Raw genomic sequence first — 21034 nt, 5'->3', positions numbered from 1 at the left:
TAATGATAGCGGGCGGAAGCTATCCCATCGCGCTGTAGCATGACAGAGTGAAACCTTTTGTGGGCTTTCCGTCACTTCACTAACTGGCTTTCCTGTACACGTTCAGACACAGTTAAAGCCTGGGAACGTGGCAATGATACAGATCTGATTTTGTGATTTGATCTTGTCGGTTCCACTCTCTCATCTAGAAATCCCTCGGAAAATCAATCTGAAGCGAAACATGTAAACTGTCTGTCCACTCAGACCTTCCTGGATAGACAATGCCTTCATTTCTGACTTCATTTGTGTAAAGTCCAAATTGTAATGTGGCTTTCACACAATGTCAGCATTATTCCTGCCACAGAGGTGGAGCCACTATGTATAAAATAACAAAGAGCTACTCAGCTATTATGTTACAAACAGAAACAGAAAAAAAACAATACTACTACTTGAAAGAATTAAGGTAACAATTTGCATGGATCCTTTTAAGGAATTTCAAGTCAGTTATTGAAGTACAACCGGTTCATCAGAGGCTTAGTAAAGGTGAACCAACTTAATTTTTTAAAGTTATTCTAATGTGTTTATGTTACTTTCAGTAATTTAAATCATATCTTATTTAATATATAATTTTCTTTACAAAAGCAATGTTCACACAAGTTCAAACATTCAAAGTTTACTACATCATTTCCTTTTTTTTTCCATTGCCGTTGGACAGGTTTTCAGACCACCCAGCTCAAGGAATATCAATCAATCAATCAATCAATCAATCTTTATTTATAAAGCACTTTAAAAACAACGAGGTTGGCCAAAGTGCTGTACACAGACATGAGAATATAAAAACACAAAGAAAAATTAAAAACAAGATTTAAATCATAAAACCAATCAAACCATGTAAACAATAAGAACCAACATCTCATGCTGAGTTAAAAGCCAAAGAGAAAAAATGTGTTTTAAGGGAGGATTTAAAATGAGGAAGACAGTCGGCCTGTCTAATGTGCAATGGCAAATTGCTTTGTGGAGAGAAAGAAATGATCTTACTTTGGCCAGTTGTCTCATATGGAAGAAACTGGACTTAACCACTGATTTAATCTGTGCATCCAGTTATCATTTAAAAACACCTTGGAAGTGTTTTTCTGTTCTGTTTGGTAGGTTGGTTGCATTTTTGGCCCCATTAGCAAGGCACAGATCTCTCTCCTTGTTTCCACAGACTCCTCCTGTAAATAGGAATAATAATAATAAAAAAAAATCATTCATTTGAAACTGTATTTCCTGCCACCTGTCAAATATAAGTCCAACAGTCAGTTACTGCTGACACTAAAGCAACACAGCACCACCCGTAGCCTGAGGTAACATACAAATCATTATTAACTGACCCAACATAATAGGTTTTCCTGTTTGGAATGACGTAGATTACATTTATTCATATCTCTAGCAGCGTGTACTGTATGTGCAGTCTTTAATCTGTTGCTATCTAAACATTAACTAAATTAGGTCAGAGCAAAAGTTATTCTCTTCCCTTTGCGCTGTTCAGACTGATGCTGCAAAAGTCCGTTTCCAGTTAACACCTTGCCACAGCTGTGGTGACTGCATTTACAATACATACTACACAGTGTGATGAGAAACCGACTTTAGAATTGGTAAGCCGGCTTAAGGCAAAGCTTATTCAAAGTTTAATGTTGTGTAAAAACCTGTTCTTAAGCGTGTGCTGAGTTGTGAGTCCAGGCAAATCTGCTCTTGTTCCCTCTTTTTAAAGGATGCACAGTAGATATACTGGTTCCTCTGACTTAGAACTTGCCTGTTGTTACATGAAGGAGGAAATGCAACCTCTTAAACAACTTACAAAAACATGTACAGGTCACAAACTAAAATGTTTATGCTGAAAAAGCTCTTATATTTAGGTTTTATTTACTATCCCCATGAATCTTTTCTTAGAGTGTGTTACACAAATGCTAGGATGCTGTTACCTGTATTTGTTATGTATCTGATCCATGACTTGTTTTTGTTAAAGCTGACCTTGTATGTAAGAAGTTGGAAATTCAGCCGTTATCTGTACAGGAAGGTGGATGATAATCAGAAGTCCCCGCTGATGTTGTGATGAACTTTCAGAAATAGATAGCTTGGCTTGGCATGAGTCACTGCACTTGTGAAGCTATTGCATCACATGAGTCTGGTGCATCTTACTTTGATGATAACTCTCCCAAAAAATTACTGAGGTATCATCTTACTGGGAGGTTGGTCTGCACAAAGTCCATTCATTCATTTATTCCCAGCACCGACAATGATATTCAGGTGCATTCATGTGTTTCAGTCCACTATACTTCTGTGTATAGGCTATCTGAGGTTACTTTACTAAATAATATAGAATATGTATTAATAATTTTAGCTTAAGTCAGTCACTTAAGTAGTCAGTAAGCTTGGCTAAATAGATGATACAGTGGAATTACTACCTTTCTGACGCTGTTTCAACATAAACTGAATCACAGTATTATAACATCCATGAAGGGGGATTTAGTGCAGGACTGTCAAATTTAAATGCATCAGTTTTCACTCGGGTACCTAATCTTTTGGCAAGTGAGTGAATAACCCTTGCAGTGAACTGACCTCACTGTCATGTCATTAGGACTGTTTATTTGTAATTTCTGCAGGTTTTTTCACCACAGTTACATCCGCACGCACAGATGTCCAGGGCCGTGTTCACACCTGCTATGAACATATGTCCTCATGTAATCCAATCACAGGTGGATGGCTCTAAGTGCAGGTGTGAGCGCATTGAGCCGCATTGATATCAGACCACATGGTTCAACGTGATCACACATTAAGATGTGGTCTGGGCCACATGTGAACGCATTGCTTTTACTGTCAGATTCATGGGCTCTCAATTCAAGTGACGATCTCGTAGATTAGACGCTTCAAATTAATATTTAAAATGAGAAAATGGTAGCTTGTATCATGAAGAGAAAAGTGCTATTATGGATGATGGACCACAAAAAAATTGCAAAAGCACTGTAAATGTTATCTATTTATAAGAGGGAAGACCTTTTGAACATCTCATGTGTTGAAATCATGTGATGCACGTGATTGTTGACTTTGCAGTGTTTCTGCATTTTTTCGAAGGAAAACATGACTCACAGAACAGGGTGCAACATCATATTTGCTAAAAAACATGAAATTGTTACAGTGTTTACACTTTTTCACAAAGTTTTACCATAATAAGAAAACCTATCATCAGTCCTACAACTGTCCATCTACACCACTACATGTAAACTTCCGTTACAGAAGTCATAATTACCTGTGGATAGATAGATATAAGAAAGATATAAGTTACTGTTTTCACATCAGAAAAGGAAAGAAAGATCCTGTGACCCACTAAGTTCCTTATACAGAGAACTGACAAATATATCTCAGACATTCCTTCCTCTCTTGAATAAAAGATGAAGCCTACAGGATGACAAATGGATTAAACTAGGATCACATGATAAGATTGTCGTTCTATTCAGGGGGAATACTTAGTATTTCTTATTAACTGTGTCTTCTCTGTTGGCCTTTTCTATAGCTTGATAAGTAAGTGAAACAGATACTCTTTTATCTAAACTACAAAGACATCTCTTTTGCCTTAGTTTGACAATTTTCTTCTGGACTACAAACAGGTCCCATTCTCAATCTCACAAACTGACTAAGGGATGTTGCTAATCCAATGACATGGTGAAAACAGTAATATATAGTCTTCTGTTTTCATTAAAAGTAATCAAAACTTCTAAAAAGATATATATATATTTTACTGCATAGCATAAAAATGACATAGGCTTTTCTTTTGAAACTGCAAACCTAAGATTGTTAAGACATAAGACATGTTTATTAATCCCATGTATGGGAAATTACCTTGTCACAGTAGCGCAGCATATTTATTATTAGGCAAATATATGTACAAAAACAAGGACTTCTACAGGGGAATTACCAAAAACACAATACAAATTTGAAAAATATATACAAAAAATAGGCCGACTGGGCCTTTCTGTATGGAGTTTGCATGTTCTCCCTGTGTCTGCGTGGGTTCTGTCCAGGTACTCCGGCTTCCTCCCACTGTCTAAAGACATGCTCATTAGGTTAATTGGTGATTCTAAATTGGCCGTAGGTGTGCATGTGAGTGTGAATGGTTGTCTGTCTCTCTGTGTTGACCCTGCGATAGGCTGGCGACCTGTCCAGGGTGTACCCCCGCCTCTAGCCTGATGACAGCTGGGGTTCCAGCAGACCCCCGCGACCTTTAACAGGAATAAGCGGGTACAGAAAATGAATGAATGGATGAATATACAAAAAAATAACACTGAAAAATATATAGAGAAAAATAGAAATATATATACAGTGTGGTGGTGGAAGAAACTTTACAAATAAATAATTGCTAAAACTATAAGGTGGTGAGGTAGTGGTTCGTGCAAAATAAGGCAGTGCAAAAAAAAAAAAAAAAAAAAACAACAACATATTTATTTGTGCAAGAATGACTGTAAAAACCAAGACAAAGTCAAGTCTAACATGTGGATTATTGTTGACCCAGGCTGGTGTTGTACAGCCTGATTATTATTATTTTTAATATATATATATATATATCTGTTTGTCCATACTTGTCATCACCTCTGTCTAATAAAGAATCCTGTAATTTCTAAATTCAAATAACCAAGTGTCTGGTTTAGACTCAAACTTTCACAAAGCACCAACAGAGGGAGCCAGATCTCAACTTACTCTCACCAATGAAGGACTTCTTTACAGTCTCCTTTGTAGAGACACTAAAATATTTACACACAACAGAGACAGTTCAATGAATACGTAGATAAAATACAGCTTTAGCTTATCTTGTGATGAATTTGATTTATAGCGGAAAAACAATTCCAAACACATTTTAGTTTGAAAGTGCAGCCGGAAGTACATGTATTTACTTCCGGTATTGGCAGCGTGGTCCCCGTAGTTTTTCTTAAGATATTGACATACCCTTGAGTCCTCTTCAGCCTATAAACAGTGTCCGTTTAGTTTACAGTCTTCCAAGTGTATTAGGTATGTATGCTGGCTTTCATTTCCAGTTTGCCACTGAAGGTTAAAACAAGAACTTTCACAAGAAGCATGAAAGACAATTTAATTTAAGCTAGCAACGTTAGCACATATCACAAATTTAACAGTTAATGCTAAGAGACGTAACTTCACGTCAGGTCGTTTCACGACACAACCAGAATTTGCACATTGTTTGCATCTAATTAGTTGACCAGTAGCGGAATTAAATAAAGCTCGAGTAAAAGCTAAGACTTGTAAGATGTTTGCATTGAAGCACACTGGCAAGGTCACTAAAAGTGCTGGAGTAAATACAGTTTTAATGGAGTTAGACTCGTGTCACTCAGTCAGCCATCTCCTGTGTTGAGTACAGCTTATCGCTCAATCACTGAATCTTCTCATCCACAGTCACAGCGACATCATGGGGTTTCTAATGTCCAAATCCATGGATGCAAACTTAAAAAAGCAGCAAGAATTCATGCTTCACAACTCAAGGCTGCAGGTGAGTGCAGGTCCATTCACACACTCACATGCTATAAATAAAACAAAAATAAAAAAAAATGAAACTTTATTCTATTATGAGAGTACTTAAAATGAACACAAAACAAAAATGTGGTTTGTACCCCAAGCCTGCACCTGAAAAAACACACAGACACTATCATGAATGATCAACCATCAAAAAAGAGAACAAAAAAACTTGACATTGTTAATGTTATGTACCGACCAGGCATAACATTATGACCAACTTACTAATATTGTGTAGGTCTGTCTTGTGCCTTAAAAACAGTTGTGACTCATCAGAGAATAGACATGGGCCTTCTGAGGGTGTCCTGTGGTGTCTGGCAACAGGATGTTGTTAGTGGGGGGGGGGGGGGGGGGGGGGGGGGGGCCTTTGGGTCCTATGAGTTGAAGGGAGGGGCCTCTGTGGATCATCCCACAGATACTTGATCTGTTTGGGATCTAGTGAATTTGGAGGCCACGTCAACACCTTGTGCTGTGTTTTTGAGTTGTTTGTTAGTGTGCTTGTGTCAGGCTGCATCCTTCTGGGGATGGCTGCTGTCTTCAAGGAGTGTCATTGCTATGGGGTGGGGGTACCTGGTCTCGTCTGGTCTGGTCTGGTCTAGGTGGGCGGTACATGTCTAAATAACATCCACATGAATACCAGGTCCAAAGGTTTCCCAACAGAACATTGTATTGTCACAAGATGCCAATGTTATTTACTTCTCCTGTCAGTGGTTTTAATGTTGTGGCTACAATAGTTAATGTTGAGTTACAATAGTTACATCTTTTCACAAAGTTTTAACTCAGTAAAACAAAAAAGCAACTGCTGTATTCACACATGAGTCCTACAGCTGTCCCTCTACACCACTTAATGAAAGTGTTAGAGGGACTAAAAGCACTAATTACAGCTGGCTGAGGTGTCGTTTATATTTGTTATGTTTACATATCATTTAACAAAATACATTTGAGTAGGTGGACAGTTGAAATTCTCCATAAATTAATCAAACATTGTTTAGAAGAACTTATGATTCCCAGGTTCACTGTTACAGCAGTGGTGCAGTCATGTTTTTAGTTTCAATTATTATTCAGGTGTCTTTCATTGAATTACCAGAGTTAACATGGAGCTATGTAATATTCAAGGGTAATCGGGTAAATGCACTAATGAACATAGCACAAATACACTCTGAAACCTCTCATCAGGGCTTTCGCACAAGTCTGCGCAGTCTGACATTTACTTTTCTTTCTCGGATCCCGCTGCGTCAAAGCCAGAGATACGAGCTCCAGTTCAAATGTTAGCATTTCCATTTAGAGGACACAGGTTTTATTGAGCTCATTATTTTTTGTTTTTTTTTTCATTTGAACAATAGCTTTTTTTGCTCCCTTTTTTGAAGGCAATTTCCTTGTGATTTATTTTCGCCTTCGAGCTGCCGAGCAGCAGGTGGGAGGTGTGACTGTCATAACCCCAATGACATTATCCGACTTACACCGAAAAGGTTTGTTGTGTGGTCTGCCCCTTAATTTTTTTCTGCTGTTCTCCCAGCTGGAAATGTGGTAGATGATGACTAATATTGTTCAGTGATGGCAAAGGGTTGGCAATTGAGTTTCGGAGCGCCTTCGTTCGGGTCGTGAGGATGACTCATGGGACAATATTAGACCCTTGTTTATGCATTGCTGTAGTGGCTCTGCATTGTTTAATTTGCTTAACTTACTACAGATAGTTTCATATTTATTATTCAGACTCCAAATCTAATTAGTAACACATTTTTGATCATCTGTCTGCTTAAAACACGTTGAAAGTTGAAACACAGTAGCTTATATTTTATTGTGCTTTTCAAGACCTTGGCCCAACATGAATCAAACTTCGACGTCTAACATTCAAATTAACATTTTTGGGATCGCTAAAGGCTAATGGTATAACATCTGTCTTTAAAAGGAAATCATTTAACTGCTTTTCATTTCAGCATTCAAATTGTATTTTGACATGACCAACTGTGTTAAATTGACCCTAGCAATTTTAGAATATCTATACGAAGCTACACAATTGCCTGCCCCTGCATTAAGATGTCAAAAATGACCGCTTGTCATTGTCACGTCAGTCATGGCTAATTGATCCTCGATCATTGGCCATTGTGTTTGAATCGTGGCCTCCAAATTAAGCATTTCTTGAGAATTCAGTGGGCATGGGCATGACTGTATGACGCATGTCTTCCGGACAAATAGCAGCTCTGAAATGACGCAAGTATCGTCTTTGTTCGCTTCATATTGAAGAATGGGTATTGGTTGTTAATAACAGGGTTGTGCTTTTGATGTGAGCCTGAGTGGGTTTGAGTTGAAGGGAGGTGAGCCAAGACCGCCACTTTTTTTTGTACATTATATTTAACTTAAATTAGACCACTGTCGTTACTTTCTCAACATGATTCCATGAGTCCTTTTTGCAAAAACATGAATTTACAACTTCTAAAACATAAAAAAATATAAGTACACTCTTTCATCTTTACAAAGTCAACCTCTTCTGATAATAAGTTTAGTTGCAAGCTCATGGAACCCCAACCCTACCTACCAGCGCAGTAAGGTGGAGGTAGCAAGGAATTGAAACATTTAGCCCTTGAGCAGAACCCAGTTCCTGTGGCGGTACCCACCTGTTTGAGGGCGACCGCCGACCAGGTAGAGAGACAGAAAAAGTTATATCAGGGATGGACAAGAGCAGGAGAACAAGAATCTGGTGTGAAATGAACCACCTTCTGATCAATATAGCTAAACCCAATGATAGTAGTGGATTTCTGGAGGTCCAGGCCCCACCTGCAGCCCATAATCATCAACAGGGAGTGTGTAGAGGTGGTTCAGACATGTAAGTACCTGGGTCTACAGCTGGATCACAAACTGGACTGGTTGGCTAACATAGACTCAGTATACAAAAAGGTTTAGAGCCGTCTGTATTTCCTCAGGAGGCTAAGATCTTAACATCTGCCGGAAGCTGCTGGACATGTTTTGCCAGACTATTGTTGCCGGTACCCCCTTCTACGCTGTGGTGTGCTGGGGAGGCAGCACTAGGAAGAAGGGCACCTCTCAGCTGGACGAACTGGTACAGGAGGGCTCTGTGTTAGGGGCAGAGCTGGAGTCCCTGACATCAGGGGCAGATCCATTATGAACAATGTCCACCACTCTCTACACCAGCAGTTCCCAAACTTTTTTGGCTGCGCACCCCATTCTAATGTCCCAACCCCGTCAACATTACACAGCGGTTATGGAAATAAAATTGGAACACCAGTAATATGAATTAAATTGCAATAAAGTTACACGCGACCCACACCATCAATACCAAAGAGCATAGGCTCAGGAACAGATATCCCACTTGCCAGTTTCCCTGATTTCAGCTATTTGATCATATTAGCTAAAATAAATGACTTAAGAGGCCACAAGCTAGGTGTGCATATACAGTATCTATCTATCTATCTATCTATCTATCTATCTATCTATCTATCTATCTATCTCTCTGTCTATCTCTCTGTCTATCTATCTACAGTATATGATACAAACAAGAGTTTGTGATACTAATGGATGTCAGAGAGATGGACTGACAATGGAGCCGGCAAGTATTAATTGTAGAAAAGCTGTGATGTTACTGAAACTAGCGCTAAGACCTGTGGTCAGAAAAACTCCCTGCTAACAGGAAGAAGCAGAACTCAGTCGTGGGGGACCGCTCTGCTTGAGGCTGGCTGGGAAGAGACAGAGAAAAGGGGAGGTGGGACACGAGAGGATGAGAAATAGTAATCTTACGATCAGTATTAATATGTTCTGGTTAACGGCAGTGTTTAATACAGGAGAGCAGTGATTTGGTTTCAGCACAGGAAGATGAAATTATGAAATGACAAAGGCATGACTAACTGTCTCTTTTGAGAAACGATGAGGTGTGTTTACTGTTAATCAGTGAGATTAAAAAAAACAAGTCTGAATCAGAGCTGAGGTAAACAACAGGGACAGCCAATCTTCCCCGCGCAGGTCCAAATGACTTCAGTAATGGTTTCAGGAAAAGTAGCGAACTAGTTAAAGTCATCTCCCACTTGAAATGAGTGTGACCAGTGTTTCTTCACTTGGAAGTTTTAGCTTCACTGTTTGAAGATAGAAAATAGTTTTCTGAACGTTGAAAGTTCCTTTGAGCTCACCAAAAACCTGAATTGAGGTGAAAACATTTTTTGTGTCAACACAACTACTTTGGAAGCTGGTGCAATATACATAAAAGATGATGTGCAAACTTTGAGACTGCCATACAGTATATGTACAATATATGATATATGATAATGGACTTTCACTTTAGCGTAGACATCTTTCAATAATCTATCCAGTTATGAAAAACACAGGGGATGCAATTTTTTATTCAAAGCTGGATGTATGTCCAGTTAAAGAATAAGTACAGCTGTATTGGTTATAGTACTTCAGGTAGATTAGGTGGAGTAATCAATGACTACAAGCTGCACAGTACTTGAAGCAAAAGTGAGCTTTTGCTTCTGCCCAGTAACAGAATGAGTTGCAGATCCTGTGAGCAAATTTTAGGTTTCTTCCACTTATATCAAACGTTGGGCTGGATTTTCTTTCCCTGGACGAATCTGCACCACTTGGAGATTTTTTTTCTTGCAGTTTAATGATTTATTTCAAAGCTCTCTCTTTTTTTTTTGTTGGCATAGGAGATCTTTTGAAGTCTTGGTACGACGAGACCACAGGACTCAGATTTAGACGGCTTCCACTTATCACTCCATAAAGAACGATCCTAATCCGGCCCCCTCAACTAAAACCCTTGATATGATTTTATAATTTTTTTTAACAACTCTAAAGTATTTTATTCTTACTTTTTTCCATGTCACTAATCAGTTTTGAAAGGGTACTCAAATAATGATGTTGTTTGATGGTATTGTCCCGCTTTGAGTAAGCTTGCAGTAAATGTCAATGAATTTCCCGCTTGGCTTCGTCTTGGTTTTGCTCTCACTCTGTCACCTTCAGAGTGAGCTTGCTGTGGCTCATTTCTTCCTTTCACTTTTTCTTCACTGCTTTTTCCAGTCACTGTCTCAGGAGTTATTGTGTAATTTGCTGCTGCATGTCCAGTCTTGCCTCGAAATCTCTTGGTCATCCATTGTGAAGGTGCCCCGAGGCAGACACGATGCTTAGTTTTGAAGTACACATGTACTACTAGGCAAAAATAACACTGATCGATTTCTTCGGGCCCATACCTCCAGTTATCAGTCATGGGTTCGTCGCAGTCACATGGAAAGAGACCTTAACTTGAAAACAAAAATGACGACAAACGACTGAGTCCCCAAAGTGTTTTTGATGTATCGGGTTTAAGGTCTGCATTAAAGGCTGGCAAACCTCAGCACTTCTTTTGGTACCAAATGAAATGTATAAATGAATAAAGTCTATTAATGATTGCAGTAACTAATGACATAAAAGCCACTAAACAAACCGATAGTGAATCTGCACAGTTCACAGAGGTTGAGATAGAAACTATTTAAAGGGGAATTACTGTTTTTTACAACCTGGACCTTATTTCTGGCATAAAATACGATCGTTTACTCACCCATATAACTTTTGGTGTCATTTTTTGTAGATCTGCATATATCCGTATAGGGGGAGTGAATGGGGCACCGCAACGCAGTCTCTAAATAACGCATTATCTGCCGCGAAACTCGTTCATTTCACCAATATTTTGTTATGAGAGTTACCTGTTGTCTATTTGCGGACTGCAGCAGTTGGCCAGCTGTTCCTCTCTCTGCCTCTGCATCCTCCTTTCAACGAGCTCCTCATCCGTATACTCTGGCTCAAAACGGTAAGGACGTCCATCATAAACAAAGTCGTCGTCCACAACCTCAGAATCGGAAAAATATTCAGCCATGTTGCAAATAACTAGCACTAGCAAATTACAGGTAAACAAGCCGACTGCGTGCGTCGCTCAGAGATGACATCATCCAGGTGAGAGGTTAGTAGGTCAATCTGCAGACCCTGGATGATGGTAACGGGTAACTCCGGACTCAACGGGGAATAGAACTAGATAAACATAACAAAATATTGGTGAAATTAACGAGTTTCGCGGTAGATAATGTGTTATTTAGAGGCTGCGTTGCAGTGCCCCATTCACTCCCACTATATGGATATACGCGGATTTAAATATCATCCGAATGACAAAAAACGACACCAAAGTTATGTGGATGAGTAAACGATCGTATTTTATGCCAGAAATAAGGTCCAGGTTGTAAAAAAAATAGTAGTTCCCCTTTAATGTAATTTAATTTAAAAAAATTTATACAGTCATAAAAATACTTCACAGTTTAAGTTTATTTGCTGGAATAAGATGTGAAACATCACGTATCTCTGGTCCACTTCCTGTTTTAGGATTTTTTTTTAAGATGAGGTAAGGGATGATCTCTATTTATGTCACCACCTTTATGTGGCTACACATTTCTCGCTCCTGTGCGGTGGCTCTGTGAATGAACGGGTTATTTCCCTTTTCTTTACCTGAAAAAGTTCTCATCGAAAGCATGACTCCGTGTTATTGACTCATTAATAACACCGGGCTGCATTTAGTTTCTATTTCAGTTTTGTCTAATTGTAATGAGGCATACTTGACTTCACTATTATTAAGTAATTTAACTCAGCGGACGCCCCAGGAATTAATAAGGAATTATAGGAATTAATAGCGTTGATTGCAGAAGTCTTCTTTTTGTAATTTCCATTACTTTGAAATATTGCTCAACTAAGAGTCTCTGTCTCTGCAGTATGAGGTTTTCATATACAGTACACAGGATGAAAGATCCCAGTTTCATCCCATGGTTTCAAAACGTTTGCAGCTTCCTCCATCCTGGAGAGTGTTGTACTTGTTGACAGCAGTGGATTCCCAAAGTTAGTTTCATGCCAAACAAAAGCATCAACATTTCAACAGAAACTTCTCAAACACACAGTTTATGATGGTGGTGATGTCAGATACATGATGAGAATTTAACTCAAGACTGATCTACTTCTCTGGTGAGTCAGGTTCCTCACCCTGCATCCCATCTCCATCTACCCTACAAAGCAGAAGTGCACATTCTCGGGGTGTGGTGACGTTTGTTTCGCCTGATGAGGGAGACTTTGGGGGGGGGGGGGGGGGGCTCCAGCTCAACTCTCTGATATGTAGCACATCGAACTTGTCACATAGCAACAGGTCTCAGGTGTCAGTTTGATACCGCTTGCTTTCATTGAAAAAGAATTGCAGCTTCTTGCTCTGTCGCCCCTATTGGGTACACAGCCTTGCTTCCAGGTAATCCAAAAATGCGTCATCAAATCTGCCAATCAGACACCACCCTCATGGGATTGTTTGTCTCACTGCTGACGGCTACAAATCTGAACATATAACCTGCCCAAATATTTTGCTCAATACTACGCTCTGAGCTGTTTGAGTGGATTTAGCCTCACTGTCTAATTTCATTCTCCACAAGCGGTCTAACTGTGCACGTGCAATCAGATTAGAATACATTTAAGGGTTGGTTGCGCTTCGTTAATGCGAGTGGCTTTTGCTCTCGGTGCTTTTCCTTCTCCTCAGTTAGTGACCTTTTATTGACAGCCAGGCATTCAAGTCAGTTAATTACCCCACTTGATATCCTATACACGGTCTCAACAGGGGAACAAAGGACGTCATATGTCAACCACCTATAGTGTTCGATTAGTACAGTTTCTGTGCTCTCATATATGAAAGCACAGTGTGTAAGAAGTGCCAACTTAAAATAACATTACAGTAGTAACTGTGTGTGCAGTTGCATATGTATACAAATTATACGAAGTAAATGAATAAATGCGGGAGGTCAAGCAGTGCTATATATGCATAAATATTGTATACCGGGGTATGTGACGAAAACACTATTGTGATAAAGAAAGAGGTGCATTATTCATGTGAAATTATTCCTGATCACGCTTTTATTTCAGAAATATGAATCGCTGAGGGCCATTATTACTCCAGTCATTTAACCAATGAGAACATTTCTGCCTGAAAGAAGCCGATGCCTGGTTGCCGCCATGGAGACCATTTCTCACGCCCACAGACGGGCTCCGAGGGAGGGCTGGCTTATCACGCTCGCCCCTTATTCTTACTGTGTGACAAGTTAAATACATTTCATGCTGGGAGTTGGTCAACACGTTGCCAACTCCCTCATGAAATGTTGTCGAAGTGACTGACAGACAGACAGTCGGCTTTTAGTAGCTCTGTTTGTTTAAGTCAGCCTGGGTAAACTACACCGTGCTGTGTTCAGGGATTTCAGTTTTTTACAGTTTTGCCTTGGATCGTAGAAGCATGCTAAGTGATATTTCTTTGCTTGCAAATATTGAGACCAGTATGAAATGTACATCTGTTCACAGGAACAACTCATTCTATCCCAAAACCTAGAAGAGACAAGTCTCACAGTTTGATTCTCTTTAGCTCTGTTAACGCTGATATACACAGATACCAACAAACCAACGCTCTGTCTCTCTGACACGTTGTAATTTCTGTCATCCACTTGTGTCATCAGCTCAGCTGAATGGCCCTTTCTTTTGACCTTTGCATCATTGCTGAGTTAATGTCACTTTCCTGCTCAGCGGAAATAAAAGCTCATCTTTGACACATTCACTTTTGGAGAATAAAGCCTATTTAAATGAGAATGTCACTCAGTCACACTCTGCAGCGATTGTTATTTGGGGTGCGTGTATTTGCGTGCGTGAAGATATGAGTGGGTGCGTGTGCCCAACAGGAAGCGGCAGACAAAGGATTTGTCTGGCGGAGGTTCATCAGCATGGAAGCAGTGTTACTGAACGTGGACGGGCTGTCTCTGTTCCCTTTGACCCCCACCTCTGTCTCTCTGAGGGTCTCACTGCTTTGATACCTTTGCCTTCCAGTTTATAACGTGATTAGTCTGTAACAAATATAGAGAACCATCTATGCTGGATTATTTTTTTATCCAGGATGTTTACAAATGAATCGACAATGTTTTCTTGCTCACTGGTTGAAAATACACCAATATCCGCAGTAAGCTAATATCAGCTGATATAGCGACCAGGCTGACTTACTAGTAAGGCTTTTAGTTTTTGATTTGCTTGTTAATTGAATTATTTTTTAAGTGTTTCGTGTTATAAAGTTAAGTAAATTGAAGCAGAAGGCAGTGCCCAAATTTAATTTTAAAAATCTGTCTGCCTGATGACGCTCTTCGTGTTTTTCTCCTGTGTGTGCGTAGATGGAGCGTCAGATCCTGATGCAGAACCAGATGAGAGAACGTCAGATGGCCATGCAGATCGCCTGGTCCAGGGAGTTTCTGAACTACTTTGGGTCTTTCTTTACCTTGGCCGCAACAGGACTCACTGTGGGGTGAGATTTATAGCTGAGGTCAAACCAGAGCTGTTTGTCTTTCTCTCTTACACACACACACACACCCACACACACACACACACACACACCCACACACACAGTGATAATGCACCTGTATGTGTGATCCTTCACAGTTTGGCTTTTAAATGAATCACACTTCCAGTCATCCAGTGGCCTTTACTGATGCAGCTCTGTCTATGACATTTTCTAAGTGTTAGACACAGTAGTCAAGTCCAGGTCACGTTACAGTCTTGCTTAAAAAAAAAAACTCAAACGGCCTACCGATGGTGACACGAGTACATTTAAATGGCTTTTATTCATATTTTCTTCTCTGGGTCTGACTTTCAAATCTAAAAAAAATAAAAATGTCTGTGTTTTTTGATTTAAATACAAGATTCATTTCTTCCCACATATTATTTAAACTATTTTGTCTTTGTATTTTTCTTCAGTGCCATTAAAAGAAAGAGACCAGCCCTGTTGGCTCCCATCATTCCACTCGGCTTCATATTGGCCTACCAGGTGGACAGCGCCTATGGGACGCTCATTTATCGTATGAGAGGTAAGGCTACACAGCTCCAGGCACCCAGCGAGGTGCCACTTCATTTTAACCAAGTACAACTCAGCGGTCATTAATTATCATCACAATATCCTTAACTTAAATATTCATATATATATATGAAGAAATCCCAACACTGAGTCATCCATCCCTCTATTCATTTGGCAGTTTTTTAGAAAAGCAAAGTACTTAGCTGATTTCAGCCGCCTCCTGCAGCTGAATGAGAATAAGTATGTACTCGAGCCTTCCAACAAGCACGTTGACGAGGTTTTCAGGATAATTAATTAGTAACCTCAGCTATGGACTCATTAACAGAAAAGCTGTTCTGAGGATGTAAAACTGAGTCATGCCCTAATTAATGTTAATAAATATACTCTTAAATGGGGCTGGGTCTCGCTACTGATTTCTTTAAGTGATTTGATTTGATCCCATATCAATTCATTTAGAGGCACAAACAACAGTTTTGGTTGTTATGAAAATGTCCAAAAAAAAAAACTAATGTTGTCATTGGTTCCAGAGATTTGTGATGTTTCTACAATGTTTTGCCTACGGCTTTGAGTTTGTGCAGCTCTTCTCTGCCGTCATCATTTTTAAATCCAATCAGCTTCAGTCACGTTGCCATGTTTTGGATCACCCTCACGACAACTAACGTCGGGTGATTCATCCTGTGAAACTTTGTCCTCGTGAGACCGCATGGAGATTTCTAACGAGAGGATGCAGCAGATGGCGTGCATTTCAAAAAATCTATCCGAGCGTTTTGCAAATCCGTGTTGGATCGATTAGGATCGGAAAATGAATTTTTTAAACCCAGCCCTGCTCTTTGATATTTGAAACTACTGAAGATAAGTTTCTATATATGACACGAGAAAAACATATCAGATATTGTCAGAGATCAAATTTGAACAGTGACCAGTTTCACCCAGAATCAATCATATTTTCATAAACATATGACAGAAAATGTACCGGTTAAGTTGAAAGGATGACTTCGGTGCATTGGGAACTGCAACACAGTGGACAGATGTAAGGATATAACTGGTTCTGCCTCTCTGGGTTTTGTGGTACAGTAGGGTGAGAGTGACATTTCCTGTTTACCAGTAACGAATGGAGTTAATCCAACCGTCTAATGTGGTTTGGACATTTCCCCTCAGAGTTTATTTTTTTCTCTTGTTAAGCTTTGACTTTATTCTCTCTTTGGATTTTCTCTCATATTTATGAGCATTTGTTTTATTTGGAGATTTTACAACAAATTTACATCCCACGACCATTACAGAAAACCTCAGTTTTCCTCAGTAAAAGTACAACTTTAATCTTGAAAATGATTACCGAATGTCAGTTTATACACCACCAGGCATTGATGCCTTATAAGGGGGTTTTGTAGTTTTAAGCAAACACCTTAATAAACCCACACAACTTTCCCATTTTCATAATAACCCATTTCGTTTGCTTGCTTCTCATTAACATCCACACTGACAGTTTTGATTTTCTCTTTTGTTGTGTAAGATGAATATACTGTATTTTCACTATACTGTAATAAACCTCCCTTCAAAATTATTGTTTGTTCTCTGCCATTAGTGGCGACCCAGGGAGTCAGAAACCCAGTGATTACGCTTCCACATTAATTCATTGTTCAATCAGTTTATTTGAATTCAAAAAGCAGTTCCAGCAATTCCAATTTGACACATTACAACACATTGTTTTTTTGTTTTTTTCATCATACCTTTAGGGGAGGCTGAGAATATCATGGCGTTTGAACGTGACCGCCTGGACTTGCCTGCCGGGGTTCCAACCTTCGATAGCATAGAGAAGGCCCGCAGGGCTAGAAGCGGCCTGGCCTCCATCTTGGAGAAATGATGATGCAGTAGTTGTGATAAGGGGTAAAAATCCAAATCGTCCATTGGGTACATTCACATCTCCTGTTTGTACCTAGTTATTGAAAACAACTGTTTTTTTTTTTTTTTTTTTAATCACAGTCCATGGGTTTGCACTAATTCTGTATCATGGACCTGGAGTTAGATTCTTAGCTATACTGATCAGTATAATGACATTGTGTTGTGGTCAGTACAACAGGTGCAGTAGCTGTAATTCATTTAAAGTATATAATAAAATAATTTGATAGATAATAATAAGCGAACGCTGTAAATGCTTGTTGATCATGGTCCTAATTAAAGCTGCATTAAGTGTTTTTAGACCAGTAGAGGGCAGTAACACTCCTGAATAACAGAGCCCTGGTAAAGCATCAGTATACCTGGCTCATATGGCTAATGTGTTAACAAAGAAAGCTGCTTCACCTGCTGCTTCCACCACAGGACCTGTCCTAAAAGACTGAGAACCGTACCACGGTCTTGTAAATTAAGTTCAGTGGAAATGATTTTCTCTCTTTCTGCTCTGTGGGTTGTATGATTTGAAAAGAACAGGTAGACTGAGGTCGGGGCTTTTCTGATACAGAAAAAGATTGCCGTTTAACTAACATCACCCGTCGGTTGTGACAATGCTTTGTATCTAGAGGCCACAGTTTAGCAGGTTAACCACTGGGTTGCTTGGACATGCTAATGCATAATGAAAGGATAAAATCACTAGAAATATCCATGTTGTTTTTTTCAGACATAAAATTCCAAATAGAGAAAGCTCTATACGACAAAATTACAACCTATTAATTTACCGTCCACCTGCGCCAATTTTGAAAACGTAAGCCAGAAAACTACAAAAATGATAATTTTTACCCCATATCTAATGATCAGGCTTTGCAATTGTTTGTAAAATCTCTTTTCTTACTTAAATGTCCAGCATGTTAAATCTGCTGGCTGACAACATTTGCAAAGCAGTAAGTCACAATTAACAGCAGCACAGCTCTTTGTCATTGCTGCATAATCTTTGCATTGTCGCCACCTACTGGACAGGAGTGGAGCAGATTGTTATGAAGTTAATTTGCCCAATAGTCTCAGGTCTTTAGAACCATGGTGAAACCTCAGACAACCAGTGGTCAGAAGGAAACTTTAGGCTTTTGAAAAACAGTTCCTGAGACCATAAGTGGATTCTTAGTTGGAAATAAACCAAAGCAGCTAAAGGAGGGATCAGAATCATTAAGCATTTTTCCTGACAGCTAAAGATTATTATTCTTTCAAACTGCGTCGCTAAAACATTTCAAATGAACAAAAAGAGAGTAATTTATTAGAAAGAGTGGACTTTAAAATGCTAGAGATCTTTATACCAAAGTTATTGCAGCCTTTATTTTTATTGTCACAATAGTTTTCATTGAATGTAAAATATCGCAGGGTGCTGATATTTATGCAGTCTGTGCTTTTGCCATAATTTTAATTTGTGTTTGACGTCTCAAAGCTATATTTTGTAAATTCAATAATAAAAAAAAATTATTGCAACGTCGTTATCTTTTCAGATCATCTTTTGTGACAACACTAAAGCCACTAACCTGTAAAACAAACATTTAGTTTTGGTGTTAATAGAAGCCTAAAGCTCTCACTAGCTTAATTTCTCCCTGGAAAAATGAACAAGATGTCGTACATGCTTTTTGTGCATTTCCAAAATCATCGCTGTGGCTGTTTTCTTGTCTTCCAACTGAGGCGGTCTGTGAGTAATGTGTGCATTCTCACACTTAATAATATTATAATATTACAACATGAAAGAAATAACTCCAAGTACGTCATTGTCATCAATCTAAATGACGCGTGTGTGGTTGTTTCTTTGTGTGGGTCTGGGGAGGGAGGCATGGAGGGTGAGAGGGAGGGAGGGAGGAAGGGAGGGAGAGAGGTAGGGTTGGGGGTGAATACACAGGCAGATGTGTGAACTAGTGACTGGGACTATATAAGGCTGTGTCCACTGGCTAAGAGAGAACCAGAAGAGGACAAGTTCATAAAGACAAGGGCTCTGAGAGACGACTGCTGCCTGAAAATCAAGGATTGAGACCCCCCATCAGATCTGAGGTGGAACTCATCTGACCCACCTGTGCAGCTCCAACCAGCCGCCTCGTTCAGTTACTTTCAGGGCGAGTGGGGGGAGAAAGAAAAACAAAAAACAAAAAAATGCTCTGGAGACTGAGCCTTGCCGTTGCCGTGGTGTGCATCGGTGGCATCTGCAACTGCGTGAAGGCTGACATGATGAGCAGGCTGATCGTACCCAGGGACTACGGGGTGAAACTGTGCGGGAGAGAGTTTATCAGAGCGGTCATTTTCACCTGCGGCGGCTCCCGGTGGAAACGGTCCACAGAGGGGGACTTAGGTGAGTTAATACTGCTGCACTTACAGTAATTGCCTCACTTGTGCGCACTAATTGGACTAGTGTGGCTCAAAAAATAGCACACATGTAAAGTAGAAATTAATTTGTCAGTAAGGCCAACTGGCTATTAAATGTTCTTACATTTTTACACATGACACTTTAGATTGATAGTCTATTTTCATTAGCTGCTTTTAAGGCATAATTATCAGTTTTATGTTGTCAGTTCTTGAAAAATACATCTTTTAATTGCCATTCTTAAGTGCAGTAAGCTTTATTCCTTTTTGCCTGTTTTTCAGCTAAATAAATAAATAATTTTTGGCTCATTTTCTCTCTCCAGACTCTTTCCCATGGAGTTCCTTCAGTGACGTTTCAGCAGAAGACAACCAGCTCACCTTGCAACACGGCGCAGAGCTCGCAGATAACCGGTCCCCCCGCTACATTGCCTCCTCTTACTCCCTGGCAGACCTCCTGGCCCTTTACGGCGCCTTAGGCGACAGGCAGCCGCTGGACGTCCCAGCCCAGATCAGGCAGTCCCAGCCTTCCAAGTTTTTAGGTGAGCAAGAAGGGAACCCGGCTTCGGCCGACTGGCCCATACCCAGCAAGAAGAAGAGGAACTTTTCTCTGGGCGTGGCGGGGATGTGCTGTAACCAGGGCTGCACCAAGAACGATATTGGACGCTTGTGCTGAGGCAAAGGGGGGCGGGGGTGGGTTGCGGGGAGGGGAAGGAGAAGGGATGAGTCATGGCAGAGGGGTTGTGACATGATGTGCATCAATGGACAGTGGTAAATTTACACAGTAGAATGCAGTTAGCTGTTTCCACTCGTGTCTTATTGCACTTAATATCCACACAACAGTATGAACCCCATCATCACGCCTCTGTTGTTTTCTTCATCCTCCTCACTTATGTGGCATTTTGTTTCTCATCCTCTGGGTGTACTGTACATCGCCCTGTCTGTATCCTTGAGAATAAATTTTCAAATACTGTGTTAATATGAAATGTTGAGCAGCATCGTATATTGTCTCGAGCAATAAACAGCATCCGTATTGTGGCCTGCAGACTTATCTGACTCAAGTGCTAACGCCGGACGATGTCGCACATTAGCGGCATTAAGGCTGCTGTGAACTTATTGCTGGTTTTCATTCAACGTTACGCCTGCCTTATCATTTTCTGTCGACACCCTGAGGATAATACAGCAAAGGAGTGCTTCATTTCTTTCCTTTAACCCTTTCACACCAAAGTTTAACACTTGACCCGCGAATAAAACCGCGCGATAACATCGTCACTGCATCGTCTCAACGCAGTAAAAACGGCCACGTGTATAATATGTATAATAAAATATAAAATGTATAATAACTGGAGTATACACTACAATATA

The 21034-nt window shown here is 39.9% G+C and overlaps 2 protein-coding genes across 2 annotated transcripts; both read left to right on the top strand.

The window, feature by feature from the left end:
• Window positions 1-4620: 4620 nt before the first annotated feature.
• plgrkt (plasminogen receptor, C-terminal lysine transmembrane protein) lies at window positions 4621-18807 on the top strand. Its single transcript, XM_084572879.1, has 5 exons — window positions 4621-5022; window positions 5422-5515; window positions 14742-14872; window positions 15322-15431; window positions 17152-18807. Exons 2-5 carry the CDS (start codon window positions 5435-5437, stop codon window positions 17277-17279), a joined length of 450 nt encoding a protein of 149 aa, XP_084429005.1. The 5' UTR covers window positions 4621-5022; window positions 5422-5434; the 3' UTR covers window positions 17280-18807.
• Window positions 18808-19247: 440 nt separating this feature from the next.
• Window positions 19248-20881, top strand: rln1 (relaxin 1). Its single transcript, XM_084572642.1, has 2 exons — window positions 19248-19661; window positions 19996-20881. Exons 1-2 carry the CDS (start codon window positions 19466-19468, stop codon window positions 20343-20345), a joined length of 546 nt encoding a protein of 181 aa, XP_084428768.1. The 5' UTR covers window positions 19248-19465; the 3' UTR covers window positions 20346-20881.
• Window positions 20882-21034: the final 153 nt, after the last annotated feature.

This window comes from Chelon labrosus, assembly GCF_963514085.1.
Source record: "Chelon labrosus genome assembly, chromosome: 22".
Classification (NCBI taxonomy): Eukaryota; Metazoa; Chordata; class Actinopteri; order Mugiliformes; family Mugilidae; genus Chelon; species Chelon labrosus.
This window is presented reverse-complemented; position numbering and strand designations above follow the sequence as displayed.

Coding starts and splice junctions, on each gene's coding strand:
- plgrkt (XM_084572879.1), top strand. CDS start 5,435: ATGGGGTTTCTAATGTCCAAATCCATGGATGCAAACTTAAAAAAGCAG. Junction 5,516..14,741: donor TTCACAACTCAAGGCTGCAG/GTGAGTGCAGGT, acceptor GTGTGTGCGTAG/ATGGAGCGTCAGATCCTGAT. Junction 14,873..15,321: donor GCAACAGGACTCACTGTGGG/GTGAGATTTATA, acceptor ATTTTTCTTCAG/TGCCATTAAAAGAAAGAGAC.
- rln1 (XM_084572642.1), top strand. CDS start 19,466: ATGCTCTGGAGACTGAGCCTTGCCGTTGCCGTGGTGTGCATCGGTGGC. Junction 19,662..19,995: donor GTCCACAGAGGGGGACTTAG/GTGAGTTAATAC, acceptor TTCTCTCTCCAG/ACTCTTTCCCATGGAGTTCC.